Genomic DNA, 14085 nt, shown 5'->3' with positions numbered 1-14085 from the left:
CTTAGCTTCCTCTATGAGCATATTTTTGCATGGTCACCTTCCACATTCTATCATAATCTTCTGTTTTTATGGTGCCGTACACCCAAACAAGGTTTCCTGTGGCTGAGGCTGCCACAGAATGATACTTCCACCACCATGTTTAATTGTGGAAACCATGTTATAAAGTTTTAAGGACTATCCCTTTCCTCACCTGACAGAATCAGAATGCATGCATCAAAGCAGGTGCAATTGAATCTCATCAAATGAAAGCAGAGACTTTCAAAACTCATTTTTGACTTTCAAATGTTCATAGGCAAAGCTCAATAACACTCTGATATGCACCGCCTTTAGTAAAAGGGTTCTTCTGTGATGATGGCCCCAAAGCCCAATATGATGACAAGCCCTAACAGCTGTCTTTCTTGAAATAAAAACTCCAGGTGAGGCCAGGTCAATAACAATCATCTAGGCAGGTGTCCAATGCTTCTTTGTGGAAACTGCTTAGCCTCATTAGACCATAGTGGTGGGGGCATCAAGTTTTTAGACTATTTATTCAGCCTCAGACACAGGAAGTCTGGGTCTGGACCTGGATTACTGGGTCCTCCAACAACATTGTAACCCAAAGTAAACATTTAAATTAGTTCAGAGGTTCTTCAAGGACACTAAAACCATGATACTGGAATGACCCGCTCATAGTCCAGTGACCAGTCCTCAATCCCACTGAGAGTCGGTGACAAATGTCTATGCTCAGCATCCATGCAATTTGGACCAGCAAGAACACTTTGCAGTCAAGAAATGGGCCAACATCCCTATTGGGGCATGTGCCAACCTAGGTAACAACTGATCTAAGTGCCTGTTGTCCGTTTTAGTTCATAAATGGCGTCATATTGACTATGAATGATCAGGGGGCTAATGATTTTGTCCTTGTCATTTTTGCCCTTTTTTGTTGAAATGCAAATTCAACTCATTGGACATTGTCTCCATCACTGTATTTGTTTCCGGAATAACAGAAACGGTTCATAATGGTCATTCTCACTGAGAAATCAAGAGAAGCGTCTAATTTCAGGAGGGAGGCTAATAATATCGTCCTCAACTGTATATAAAGGTCTTGACACAACTGTGGCACGGCTGTAATCAAGTATAATGTGGATTGAGGTTAATCTTTGAAAGTATGGAATATCATCTTCCTTTTGTGGCACGTTGAAACAACTATGTGCAATGTACAACAGTAAAAAAGTAGAAAAAAATGTGGTGTAGTATGTACACAGTAGAGGTGGAACATAAAAACAAAGTATTTGTTTAAGTGCAAGTGAAATATGGTTAAATGCAGATATAATTGCCGTCTACTGTATGTCGTACCTCCTTGGGAGGCCAGCTGTCCCAGGTCTGAGTGGGAGGATGTGGACTGGGTCATGTCCTCTGTGCCGAAGCGGAAACGCGGGACTGTTGCCACCTGAGGAGACCTGTGGAGCAGAGGAGTACGAGTTAGGAATACTCGCCATGCTGCGCTTGAGGATTCATTAGTACATATATGTAGCACATTTCAGACTAAAGGTGCGTAACTAGCATTAGCTGTTGATATTAGTAATGGAACATATTGTGATGTGCAGCACAAATATGTCAGGTGCCACATTTAAACTTTGTGCAAAAAACTCGTAGAAATACAGAAGTATAATGACACCATGAAATGTGGGTATTCAGTAGCGGAGGCATGGGGAAGGGCCTCAGCTCATACTCACTGTAGGGGCTCCGTGAAGCTGTCTGAGCGGGTGGGTACCACAAGGATGGGCGTGCTGGGCACGATGCGGTCATCATTGTCAAATGGCATCTGAGATAAAACAGAACAGAATGAATAGGTCACGTGAGGTCATCAACCATGCAGCACTCTCAGCATGGCATCATCCAAAACGTTAAGATAACATGCAGACTTGAACCGTCTACTGCGTTTACGGTATATCACGAAAGTGAGTACACCCCACACAGTTTTTGCAGATTTGTGAGTTTATCTTTTTATAGGAAAGCATTGCTGAAATGTCACTTTGACACAATGATTAGTGACCTTTTAACAACATATTTAACCGCTTAAATTTTTTGTTCACTCAGAAAAAAAACAAAATACAGCCATTACTGTTTGAACATGTTCTCACAAAAGTGAGTACACCCCAGATTAAAATCAGGTAGAGAAGGGGCTGTGTTGTCTCGAATGGTCTCGAAATGAAAAGGGATTAAAAGGGAGGTCATCAGTGTACATTTCAACCTTTCTTTGCATTGAACTTTTACATTTTGAGTGTGCACCTGGCTTAAATAGATTGGTGTGTGAGATTTTAATGCAATCCTATGGAGAATATCATGATCGGCTTCTGTAGTCACAGTGCATGTTGACATGCATGTTTCTTTTAGGTGTATTTCAGATTGCCAATGTTGACAGCATCCATGCATCCCCAAACCATGTCAATCCCACTACCATGCTTGGCTATTGAGAGGATACAATTTTTTTTTGTAAAACTCACTTGTTTACCACCAGATGCTTGACACCATCTAAAGTAAATTTAGACACGCACCTAAATGTGGAATTAACTAGCATGAAATAATTACGCCTTTGAATGATGCCAGCCTGGCACTCTGGAGGTCAAAACACACTGGCGGTGGTATTATTAGTAGAAACAGCCAACAATGCTAAAGAGTGGGTTTTGCTGCATAAAAGCTATACATTTGCCGCAAAAAAGCTATATATTATTACTATTAATAAATGCTTTGGGCTGCTCCAAAGCTACTCACCGCTTCCGACATCATGCTGCCGCTGTTGGCTCCTGGTGTGAGGGGCATGGAGCGGCCTGACGAATGGAACCGCACCGGAATGCGCTGGAAGACACACAAGACAAGTTACAAATTTACTCCTTATGGCGCTTTGTCTAGCAGTAACATCCTTGTTGACTAAAACCACAGCCAATCAAATGCATTTACCACCAGAGAAGTAAATTATCTGAATGCTTTTTTGTGTGTGATATTTTGTGCATTTAGGCCTTTATTTAGGAAAGTACAGTGAGAGTATGACAGGAAACAAGTGGGAGAGAGAGGGGAAGGGTCAGCAAAGGACGTTGCCAGCATAACGCTACTGTGTCTCAGCTCATTGAGCCACCACACCCCCAAATTATAGGAATGTTAGACACACACAGATCAAAAACTACAGTAAATAAAACATCTTTGGCACAGTATCAGTTTGTCCTATAGATCACCAGTGCATGGCTTCAGGACACACACCTGTGTCAGTGAGGGCGGGGCCAACTCCGGACCAGGTGGCGGGGGCAGGATGTTGAGGCGAGGGGGCAGGGGGTGTGGAGGTCGGCGTGGCGACTGCGGGAGGCGAGGAGCAGTGGTGGTGTGGGTGGTGGAGCTGCTGATGGGGCCTGGCTCAGGTCTGGACGACTCCATGGTCTGACTCATGCCCTGGGTAATGGTCAGGGTCAGGGTCTGGGTTGGCACCACAGTAGGAGCAGGCTCGGGTTCCACTGAAAGGAGACACACACAAACACACAACTTTATTATTTAAAAAAAACCAACTTCACTTTCCTTTGTAGAACATCAACAACACAGTCATCATTCTGGCTTGTGACAATAAGGGAAAGGGGGTGGGGAGAAGCAAAGCATTGAAGGTAGTGACAGTTAATATGGTGCTGAACTGCTCAGAGGAGGAATGTTTCCCCAACACTCTCCCCTGGGACTATGAGCAATCCTTCCTGAGTGTGAATAACAAGATCTACAAAACACATAGAACATAATCGACATAGTTTCCATTTGCTTGAGGACAGACGAGAAAGATGAAGGAGGTGCCAGTAGTCCCCAACAAAGCATGAGATGACAAAAGAGAGAGAAATGGACTGCAGCGGCCCTGACGTGGCCTAACGGTAGACAGAGAAGACTGCATAAATACTGGGAAATGACGGCAGGGGATGGTACCAACACGCAAACTAGGGGCCAGTCAGAAAACAAAAAGGAATTTGGTAACACGTGTTCGCCTGTTCTCCTTGTTGCTGCTCATCGGTGTAGGGACTCTAAAACTTGTTTAAGGCAAGCAAATCTTAAATACTCTAGATTGCAGGGATTTTTTGCTTTGCTTTGGTCTGCTAGGCCTTTTTCAGGGCCAGGTAATGAACAGCCAGACACAGGTGATGTGGAGAAAGACAGACAGGTTGATGGAGACAGAAACAGGTTGATGGGCAGACAAATGAAATGGGAAGAGATGGGAGACAGCTGGTCTCTCTCGATTGGCCCATCTAATGAAGGGAGAGACAGCTTGAGAGGGGGTGGGGGTCTTGGCATGCCGTTTGAAATTCTGTTGTGTGCAGTGAGAACTGAGTGCTGTGGAGTGCTGTGTCACAATGGCAATGGGAGTTTCCCAGGTGGGCTTTCACTTGATGGAGAGAGAGAGAAAATAATGGGGAGAGAAGTGAAATGGGAAGAGAAGGGCCAACCAGACAGACGGGTCAATATGGAGAGAAAGAGACGGGCGTACCACTGCACGTCTGGGAGTCTGCGACGCGCTGCTGGGTGGAGTCTGTTGCACCCATGCTCTCCTCCGTCTCAGTGCCTGGATCAGTCGCCTCCGCACCCTGAGAGAGAGACGGATAGCGAGGCGAAAGAGAGGGAGAGAAGAAAGCAAAATTACTTGATGACTCACCTTTTCCTGACACTCTCACTGTCTCGCATTTTGAGAAGTCAAATGCTTGAGAGCAGGGGTTGCTGGGAAGGGGAGGAGGGGTGCAGCGGGGCGCTGTGATGCAATGAGCGACAGAACTATGACTCACTCCTCCCATGAGCTACTACGCTCACTTCTCTACCAGAAATCCTTGCCAGTGCAATAACACACGACACACCCTTCAACCCACCCACCCACAGGCCAGGTTAAAGCCATGTGATTGCTGTGGGCAAAAATGAAGTTCTTGAATGTAAAAAGTACAACACATCCAATAAAGAACACCCATCAAATTTGTTGCGTTGAAAAACAATAGTGCTTCTTAGTCTGCCAAACCTAGGATCAAACACTCACAAATGTATTAATCCACAATCACAAAAGCGCGCGCGCGCGCACACACACACACACGCACGCACCTCCTGCTCGTCTCCCTCGTACGCCTCGTTTCCTTCAGCACTGCCGCTGCCCTCGTTGCTCTCCTCTCCTTCTTCTCCCATCCTTCCATCATCTTCGTCCTCCTCTTCTTCCTCCTCCTCCTCTTCCTCGTAGTCCTGCTGGCAAACGCACCAATCAGCAATACAACCATCAGTCATGAACTTGTGTGTCACTGTTGTGTCTGAAGATTTATCAAATCAGAAAAACCTAATCCTACATTATTAGTAGGTTGGCAAATCATGTGTAAAACCACATTGAGATACAATGGCCCTCATTTATCAAAGTAGCGTACGATGAGAATCATACGTACGTCGTGCGTACGCTCTTTTCCTACGACCAGTTGGCATTTATCAAATCTCGTCGTAAGCGCAGGAAAGATGAAAAACCGTACGACTGCTCTCAGACGGTGTGCGTCGTCTTCAAGTTGGAATTGAGATGACTATGATCACCAACTTGAGCAGCAGTTGTAGCGCAACAACTCATTAACATAACTATGTAGCCTACATAATTACAAAATGTTTTTACATTGTATATTTTGGCTATAACCGACCTTATACCCAGCCTGATCTCCAAAAATTCTGTGCTCCTGGACACGGATGTTAAGGACATGAAATCCGTGTCCAGGAGCACGGATTTTGCCAAAATTCCGTGCTCCTGGACACGGAATTGTTTCCCGTGCTCCTGGACACGGAATTGTTTTCTGTGATGGGCACACGGAAGTGCTTTCTATAGGCAATTACCACAGCACTGTGTAACTATCATTAGAAAATACATACCAAATATTAATCCTAAACAAAATAATGCTATAGCAATTTAAGTTGTGCCCTGACCAAAACCTAACCTAACCTAACCTTAACCTGTCATTAGACATATTTTTGAGAAATACCTTTTCCAGTTGGTTGCTAGGCTATCACAGGGTATATACACCAATCTTGAAGTCAAATTTAAAACCATTTAATACCCCTTTTCACTACCTTTAGATTGTTTTTACAACCATCACGACATTCCGATGCCAGTATTGACAAGACATCTTTTGTGATTTCTTAACATTAACTTAACATTACATTACACTTTCGACGACCGAAAGGGAGCAGTGCGATTCCAGAGTAGGCCATACTGTTCAACAGTCTGCTTTCTACGACATAGACCTACGGCACGACTCTGCTATGCACTAGGTCAGGTGGCTACTGTTGCGCGAATCACTGGTGTATGTTTATTCACCGTTTATCACAGTTTTTTCAAAGATTTTTTTTGTATCAAAATGGTGTAACTAAAAAAAAATACCCTGTTTTTCCAAAAAATAATACCTTTTGAGGAAATTTACAACTTTTAATGCCAAATTAAATTTTGGATTTTTAATTTATCACCTTTTAATACTTTTTACAACCCTGCATACACCCTGTATCAAGTTCATATAATGAACGAAAGAAAACTAGCTGTGCCCAGACCAAAACAATCCCTAACCCTAACCTGTCAGTTGGAAATGTAAGAAAATGAAATTAGAAAAATCCTGAGAAAACACAAGACTGTGGAAACATAGAGCTGTGGGAGTATAGAGAGAGCACTTCTATGTGTCCATCACGGAAAATAATGGCAAAATCCGTGCTCCTGGACACAGATTTTGTGTCCTTAAAGGAGAAGTCCACTTTTTTGAACATTAAGGCCATTTTCTGAGTAGTCTGCAATGTTTTAGAGTCCCCCTCAGCGTTTATTTCATGTTGGCTGCAGTCTCTGTTATTTGGCTTATTTGGATTTTATCTCAACCAGCTTTAGAATGGCCGTCTATGGGCACCTGCAACTCTGTTCTTAAAATCACCTTAAACATTCGTTTTTGAAAGTCAACAGCTCCAAAAGTGGTTAGGGATGCTCACTAGCAGTCCCTTCAAAAAGCTTACTGTACTTTAGTCATACTAGCAAATAATAGTTTATTACTTAGTAAATATCCATGAAAAGATCAAATATGGCAATAGAAAGCTCAGTTTTAATGAGCAGTATAGTTGCAATACCTACTCTGGCCACAATCCTACTCAGTGCAACTTTAAATGATGCAGCTTGTGTGTGAAGCATCATAAACAATTCTGGATGTGCACTGCGCACCGTTCTCTTTCAAATGTGCTACAGGCTTGTGTGCGCGTGCTCACCTGTTCTTCCTCCTCCTCTTCCTCTTCCTCCACCTCCTCTTCGCTCTCTCCCTGCTCGGCCTCGCTCTCAGAGTCGCTGACGATGACGATGACACCCTGCTGAGGAGTCTCGGAGTCCTGACTCGTCTCCACGGGGACAGACTGGGACGTGCCTCCCTCCTCATCCCCCTCCGCCAACACTGGGTAGTCCTCAAGCTCCTGATAGAGAGAGAGAGACAGAGAGAGCGCGCAATCGAGAGAGACGGAGAGAGAGCGCGATATGAGCGAATATGGCTTGTGTCACGTTTCTCCAGAGCCATGAGAAGCGATTTGGTGAGGTTGACTTTCAGGCCTCTGGTCTGCTCTTACCTGGGAAGCATCAGGAGGCTCTGGAATCTCTCCAGGAACAACACTCTCCGCCTCGGTACTGTCCTCAATCACCTCCTCCTGACACACCACCACAGACACACAACAGAGGAGGTCAAAATTACACATCACGTCAGGTGTTTTTGTCCAGCATTTGTTACAGCACTCCTGTTTGTGTATTTGTGTTTCTGTGTGTGTCTGAATGTGTAAGCAAGCGTGTGTGTGTGTGTGTGTGTGTGTGTGTGTGTGTGTGTGTGTGTGTGTGTGTGTGTTACCTCAGGCCCGACCCTCTGTACTAGGCGTAGCTTCTTAGGTGTGGGGGCCTCGTTGGGTTCGTCAGGGGTCTCCGTGTCGGCACTGGTCCCCTCCTGCTCCTCCTCTCGTAGGCGCTTGGCCATGGATGAGCCCTGCGTCGCAGAAACTGCAGCATGGAGAAAGGTCAGGTCAGTAATAGAGTGACAGACAAGTTCATACACACTTTTCACTTGCTGTGTATGTCAAGTCACACAAATAAGCCTTACATATGCCTGAGAATTAACATTAGCAAGCGTTCAAAATAAATATTCAGCTACACTTAGTTAATGCACAGAAAACATTGCATGGAACTATGTACAGTCACATTTTGAGATTTAAAAAAGGAGGTGGTGGGATCGACACCATTCAAAATGTGTTGAGGTCAAGAGAGGGTCTCTGAGGCACACGGAAGTACGATTAAAGGTCTTTTAATATCTTGTGTACATCAAGCCGGCGCATTTCGGTCGTGTGCAACCCTCCTACAGGGCTAATTAAATCAAAATGTATTGCTTTAAGCACAGCTGTCAACCAGTAATTTCAAAGAAAGTACAATATTGGCTGCACATATCAGCATGTCTGATTAACTCTTTAGGGTGTCAAGGGACCTCCTGTAAGTGCGTCCTCCTCACCTGTGCCAAACACTGCCGTGGAGGTAGAAGGCCTCTCCACCTGGGAGCTGGGCGTGGCCTCCATCATGACGGGGGCGGGCGCCGGCTCCTGGTTGGCCGGCTCGCTGGTCTGGGGGGCAGTCTGCTGGGTGGGCTGCACGAAGGCGGTGGCCTGGTTCTGGTTCTGGCTCTGGCTCTGGGGCGTGCCCATCATGGAGCTGGCGTGGGAGGAGGAGGACTGCACGTTGGGGCTGGTGGAGCGCACCGTGCCGCTGGTGCTGCCGTACATGTGCTCCACCGGGCCCTCGCTCGACTGCTGGGCTGTAAAGGGGGCAGGAGACACCAGGGAGAACAGTTAATTAACAGCAGGGAGAAAGTTCATTAAAAAGGTGCACTGAGTATCGTAGGTATTGCAACCAGAGTAGGTATCACAACTATGCTGCTCATTGAAACTTTTCATGAATATTTAACTCTTGGTATTTGTTAATAAACTAATATTAAGAAATATTTCTGGAAATTCAAAATGGCAGACATGGAGAAAATCCACCTTTTCATGCAGGAAATTTCCCAATGAAAACTGATCCGAATCTGATGGGGGTGGTAAGTATTTGTGGAAAAGGTGACGTGAATTGGCAGCATAAATTCTGAAAATAAACTACTAAAAATATTACACGGTGCACCTTTAAAGCAGTCAAAGGCGACTTAGCCTGGGAAGTTAATAAAGCCTATTGTAGGTAGGCCTACGGCACTCACACACACGCGCACGCGCACACGCACGCGCACGCGCACGCGCACGCGCACGCGCACGCGCACACGCACACACACACGCACACACACACAAACACACACACACACACACACACACAGTAACTCACCCTCCTGGGTCTCCTGTGTGGTGGGCATGACTGTGGCGGTGGGGGTGGGCGTGGGCACGGGTGCGGGTGTGATCATGGGGCGTATGCTGGCGCGGGGCGTGGCCTTGTTGCCCTGGCTGGGGGCCGGCTTGCTGGGGGTGGCCACGACTGGGGTGGGCTTGATGTTGGCCGTGGGGGGCTCCGATGAGCTGGCACTGTTCACCAGAGGGGGAGGGGAGAAAAAAAGGTTTGAAGAAGACAGACACTGACACTTTCCCCTTCTATGGGGACTTTAAAGTCTGACATAGACTTTAATGGCGCTCTTCTTTCCTCCATACTGCTGCCCACAGGCCCACAGGATTTTCTCAATTTATGAAGATTCACTAATGATATTTCAGAACCCGGAGGTACGAAAATGTAAATTCATCAAAATACCAGGCTATGTGTAAATACCCTGCAATGGTTCGAGGTGGACACAAAAAGCCTAATTCACTTGCCATTTATTCTTCTTATACATTACCGTAAAACTTGTGTGAGGTACAAATGTATATTGCAGTTTGTCGGTGGTTCCTACCTGCCACGTTCCGCTGCAGGGGTTTGCTTCAGGGTCTTGGGCCTCTGCTCAGTGCTCCTCTGCTGCTCTGGGGCCTGAAACACAACACATGCTTTGTATTCAGAGCAAACATTGAGCTGTGCGTGCGTGCGTGCGTGCGTGCGTGCGTGCGTGCGTGCGTGCGTGCGTGCGATAGACAGAGGTATGACAGCAGGGCATCTTGTGGAGCAGTACAGTGGTTTGTGTGCGCGTGTGTCCATGTGAGCCTTGCTGACATGTGTACATGTGCTGCACCACAATGAAGTGTGTAGGGGTGTATGAGTCTTGCTGGGTTCAAACTCAATGTGGTGACTTGTTCTGCAAACCGGTATAGACATGCGGGCGATGTAGGCTAGCAAGTTTCCCACTTACTTTTGATTAAAGGGACACTGTGTGAGATTTTTAGTTGTTCATTTCCAGAAATCATGCTACCCATTCACTAATGTTACATTTTTCATGAATATTCACCACCACCATCAAATTCTAAGTATTCATTATGACTGGAAAAAATGAAAAGGGGGATCTTCTCCATGGTCCGCCATTTTGAATTTCCAGAAATAGCCATTTTTAGCTGCAAAATTGACTGTACTTGGGCCATAATAAAATGGAATACCCCTCAAACTCCGTGGTGATTGTGTTGTGTATGTATGTTAATGTACGCAAGTTCACTTCTGTCTATGTGTATGCATGTGTATAACAGTTTCCAATACCCTGCAGGGACCAGACCTAGTGGTGATGTGTTGTGTATGTGTGTTAATGTACACATATTCACCTATGTGTGTGTGTGTGTGTGTGTGTGTGTGTATGTGTGTGTGTGTAATAGTTTCCGGTACCTTGCTGGGTCCAGGCTCGGCGGGCTCCTCCCGGGGCTCTTGGTGGCGGTCGTGCTGCTCGCGCAGGTCTCGCAGCTCCCTCTCCTGCCGAGACAGGCGGCCCTCGTACTGGGAGCGTAGCGCACTCACCCGCACCTCCAGCTCCTCGCGCTGCGATCGCAGCTCCTCCATCTCCTTCTGCAGGTTCTCCTTCTCACCTGCAGGTGGGATGAAAGGTTAAAGGTTAGAGGGCAACCAGAGTAGGATTTGGTTATCGATATTCCATTCCATTTCTAGCCATTTTGGATTAAGAGAAGACGACCAGAAGCACAAATCAGTTATTTGAACTTTTTACTAACTTTCCTCGCCCCAGTCTCCTTCTCTCAACTTTCCCCACCCTCAGTCTCTCTCATGCTCAAGCATCTAAACGTTTGCCTCCACATTTGAGTTAATGTTTTATTTGTATTTTTTTAAAAACCCTGCTGCTGTGTCCCTTGTAATGTCTCCACGAGGAACAAGCAATCCAACAATCTCCGTCACACACAGCATGTGTGTATGATGCCTATTGATGGCATCAGAGAACAAAGTAGCTTGCATACAGCATCACAGTTAAGTGTGTGTGTGTGTGTGTGTGTGTGTGTGTGTGTGTGTGTGTGTGTGTGTGTGTGTGTGTGTGTGTGTGTGTGTGTGTGCGCGCGCGATACTCACCGATGACCTGTCGTATCTTCTGGCGTGCGGCGATCATGGTCTTCTTGGTGCGCTCCTCCTTCTCGGCCATCTGGTTACGCAGCGCCTCCTCCTGACTGCTCTTCTCCTGCACCTCCTGCCTCAGACGAGTCACCTCCTCCTGGGCAGTTCTGGCCTCCGCCTCGCGCTCACCCACCGTCTAGAGACACACAAAACACACATGTTTATTATAATTCACGCACACACATCTTACCATATTTGCTGGCACGATCCCACCACACCACACCCATTCGATATGTACCAATATAAAACTATGGTTACGCATGTAACTGCAATTCTATGAGTTTCGGATGACCGCGAAGCGGTGCTTTCAGGAGAAACGAAATAGAGTCTTTCCCAATTTAGGAATAATAGCAAATGCAGTCAAACCCGTATCTAGAGAAATCAAATATTTGACCAAAAGACAAGGTGTCTCTCCAATAACATACACACAGAGCCCCTGACAGCTTTGGCCGGGCCCAGAACAGTCATCTGAAATCGCCCCCCCTACTGACAACTGGAGACAACTGTCCCCTTTGTCCCAACCCTGCATACACAGACTAACACGGAAGCATACCGAAAGACCTCCAATGGAACTCATGGTTTCTCTGTCATACACCCACCCTGTTGAGGGTCTCCACTTGTCCCTCCAGCTGGGTGGTGCGTGCCTGGCTCTGGGTGAAGCGTGTCTGGCTCTGGGTGAGGGAGTCCTTGGTGCTCTGCAGTTCCTGGGTGACAGCCTGCAGGGCCTCGGGGTCTGGAGCCGGGGTAGCTGCTGCTGCTGCCACCATCTGGAGAGAGGGGGGAAACACGGAAACACACACAATATACATCAACAGTTGCAACGGAAAGCTCCACATTCAGTTTTACATGGCATTACTAAGTATTACCCAAGAGGACAGAAAAAAGCTAAAAGGATTTGGATATAAGGCAAACATCCATCTTAACATCTTTCCATCCCCCGATATGCAACATATCTATGCAATGGGGAATATATTCTGTACATGGAAGGAGTTCTGATTCTGTGCAGTGCTCCCTACAATCAACAGTCAGGGCTCTAAATTAACACCAGCCAACTGGACAAATGCTGGTGAAATTGCAGTTTGGCTGGTAGAAAAGACCAACTTACTAGTCACTTTGACACATTAGTGAGTGTGCATTCGGCTAGTAAATTAGCATCTACAAGCCATTTTGGTTGGTGATGTAAAAAAGCACCCTGCCGACAGGAAAGGGTGAAAAACCCTGCAGACAGAAGCGTGCTTCACCTTGTCGTGTTCCTCCTTGAGCTCCTCGTACTGGGTCTTGTAGCGGCGGCCGATCTTCTTGACCTGTGTGATGGTCTTGAGCTTCTCCTGCAGGTCGGCGTTCTTGGCCTCCAGTTCGCGCTTGGTCCCGTCGCGCTCCGCTGTCAGCTTGCCCAGGTTGTCACGCAGGGCAATCAACTGCGACTGCAGGGACGTCACCGTGCCACTAGTTCTGTGTGTGGCACAAACGGACAGACAGACACACACACACACCACTGTTACAATTACAATACTACTGCTGTGCATTGTACGGTGTATGTATGTATGTATGTATGTATGTAGCCTACATGCTTTTTCTATTGTAAGCTGTGCAAAAGATTGTGTGCGCGCGTGCTTGTGCCTCTAACCTGGAATTGTCTGCTTTGAGCTTGCCATTCTCCTCAGTCAGCTGCTGGATGCGTTTGACATGAACGTCTCTCTCCGTGTGCAGGCGCTTGTACTCTTCTGGGTCAGTGTCCTTCTGCTGGCTCACCAGATGCTACAAAAACAAACAAAACAAAACGATGCCTTAAGAAATGGGACAATAACAGCTTCATACATCATGCAAAAGGCTTCCAATGAAGCAAATAGCCTAGCAAAAAAATACTCATTAGGTAGCCGTTTATGACACCCCCAGTGTACATGCATAAGAGCATGCAGGCCATTTTGGAGGGTGTTGTGCACGTGCATTTCGCCCCGTGTTTACGTGCACATTGTGTATGACCATGGGCCTATACGAAAAGCTGGTTCAAGAGTAAACCAGGTTAAGTTAATAGGTAATTAATCTAATAGAAGAAGAAAATGAGGACTCCAGGCCCTTCTATTGGATGATTTACCTCTAAATTTAACCTGGCTTACTGTTGAACCAGCTTTGTAGTGTAGGCCCCATTTTGCCAGTGTGTGTGTGTGTGTGTGTGTGTACCTGTGTGCGAGCTCTCCAGCGTTTGATGTCCTCCTCCAGTAGTTTCTTCTCGGCCTGCAGCATGCCGCTCTTCTCACTCAGCTCAGCGTTCGACTGCTGGATGGGCATCAGGTCCTGCTCCATCTTACGCACCTACAACACACACAGAAATATGTAACTATTAGCAGAATAGTGAAACGCTACAGAGGAAGCAACTATACACACCCAATAAAACAGTGAAAGCATAAATGCAGTCTAATGTCCTTTTTTAATTATAGCTGCAAGCAGCAATGCGGGGCCAAGCAGTAAACTTGCCAAAGTCGCCACGGCAACAGAAGGAACTGCAGCGCCCCCTTTGGCCCAAATCTCGCCAATGTTGGTGTGCATTCCTTGGAGGGGAGTGTGCTCACATGAACCAAGTTTAT

General features: G+C 46.5%; 1 protein-coding gene across 2 annotated transcripts in view; it reads right to left on the bottom strand.

The window, feature by feature from the left end:
* Nucleotides 1–14085, bottom strand: part of tprb (translocated promoter region b, nuclear basket protein) — a 43217-nt gene that overhangs the window by 4506 nt on the left and 24626 nt on the right. Inside the window, exons 29-46 of one of the 2 annotated variants that reach the window (XM_063201877.1) lie at nt 13682–13813; nt 13128–13258; nt 12742–12952; nt 12100–12267; nt 11459–11636; nt 10772–10968; nt 9921–9994; nt 9368–9561; nt 8514–8813; nt 7866–8011; nt 7594–7671; nt 7246–7443; nt 5086–5223; nt 4490–4586; nt 3238–3485; nt 2755–2838; nt 1716–1804; nt 1336–1439 (exon numbers count right to left, since the gene is read on the bottom strand). In XM_063201877.1, the coding sequence (XP_063057947.1) occupies nt 1336–1439; nt 1716–1804; nt 2755–2838; nt 3238–3485; nt 4490–4586; nt 5086–5223; nt 7246–7443; nt 7594–7671; nt 7866–8011; nt 8514–8813; nt 9368–9561; nt 9921–9994; nt 10772–10968; nt 11459–11636; nt 12100–12267; nt 12742–12952; nt 13128–13258; nt 13682–13813 (2767 nt within the window). The remainder of the gene's footprint in view (nt 1–1335; nt 1440–1715; nt 1805–2754; nt 2839–3237; nt 3486–4489; nt 4587–5085; nt 5224–7245; nt 7444–7593; nt 7672–7865; nt 8012–8513; nt 8814–9367; nt 9562–9920; nt 9995–10771; nt 10969–11458; nt 11637–12099; nt 12268–12741; nt 12953–13127; nt 13259–13681; nt 13814–14085) is intronic. The other variant, XM_063201878.1, reaches the window with a different exon arrangement.

The sequence above is a fragment of the Engraulis encrasicolus genome, chromosome 6 (assembly GCF_034702125.1).
Source record: "Engraulis encrasicolus isolate BLACKSEA-1 chromosome 6, IST_EnEncr_1.0, whole genome shotgun sequence".
NCBI lineage: Eukaryota > Metazoa > Chordata > Actinopteri > Clupeiformes > Engraulidae > Engraulis > Engraulis encrasicolus.
The sequence above is the reverse complement of the archived record's forward strand: the minus strand, read 5'-3'. Positions and strand labels throughout refer to the sequence as shown.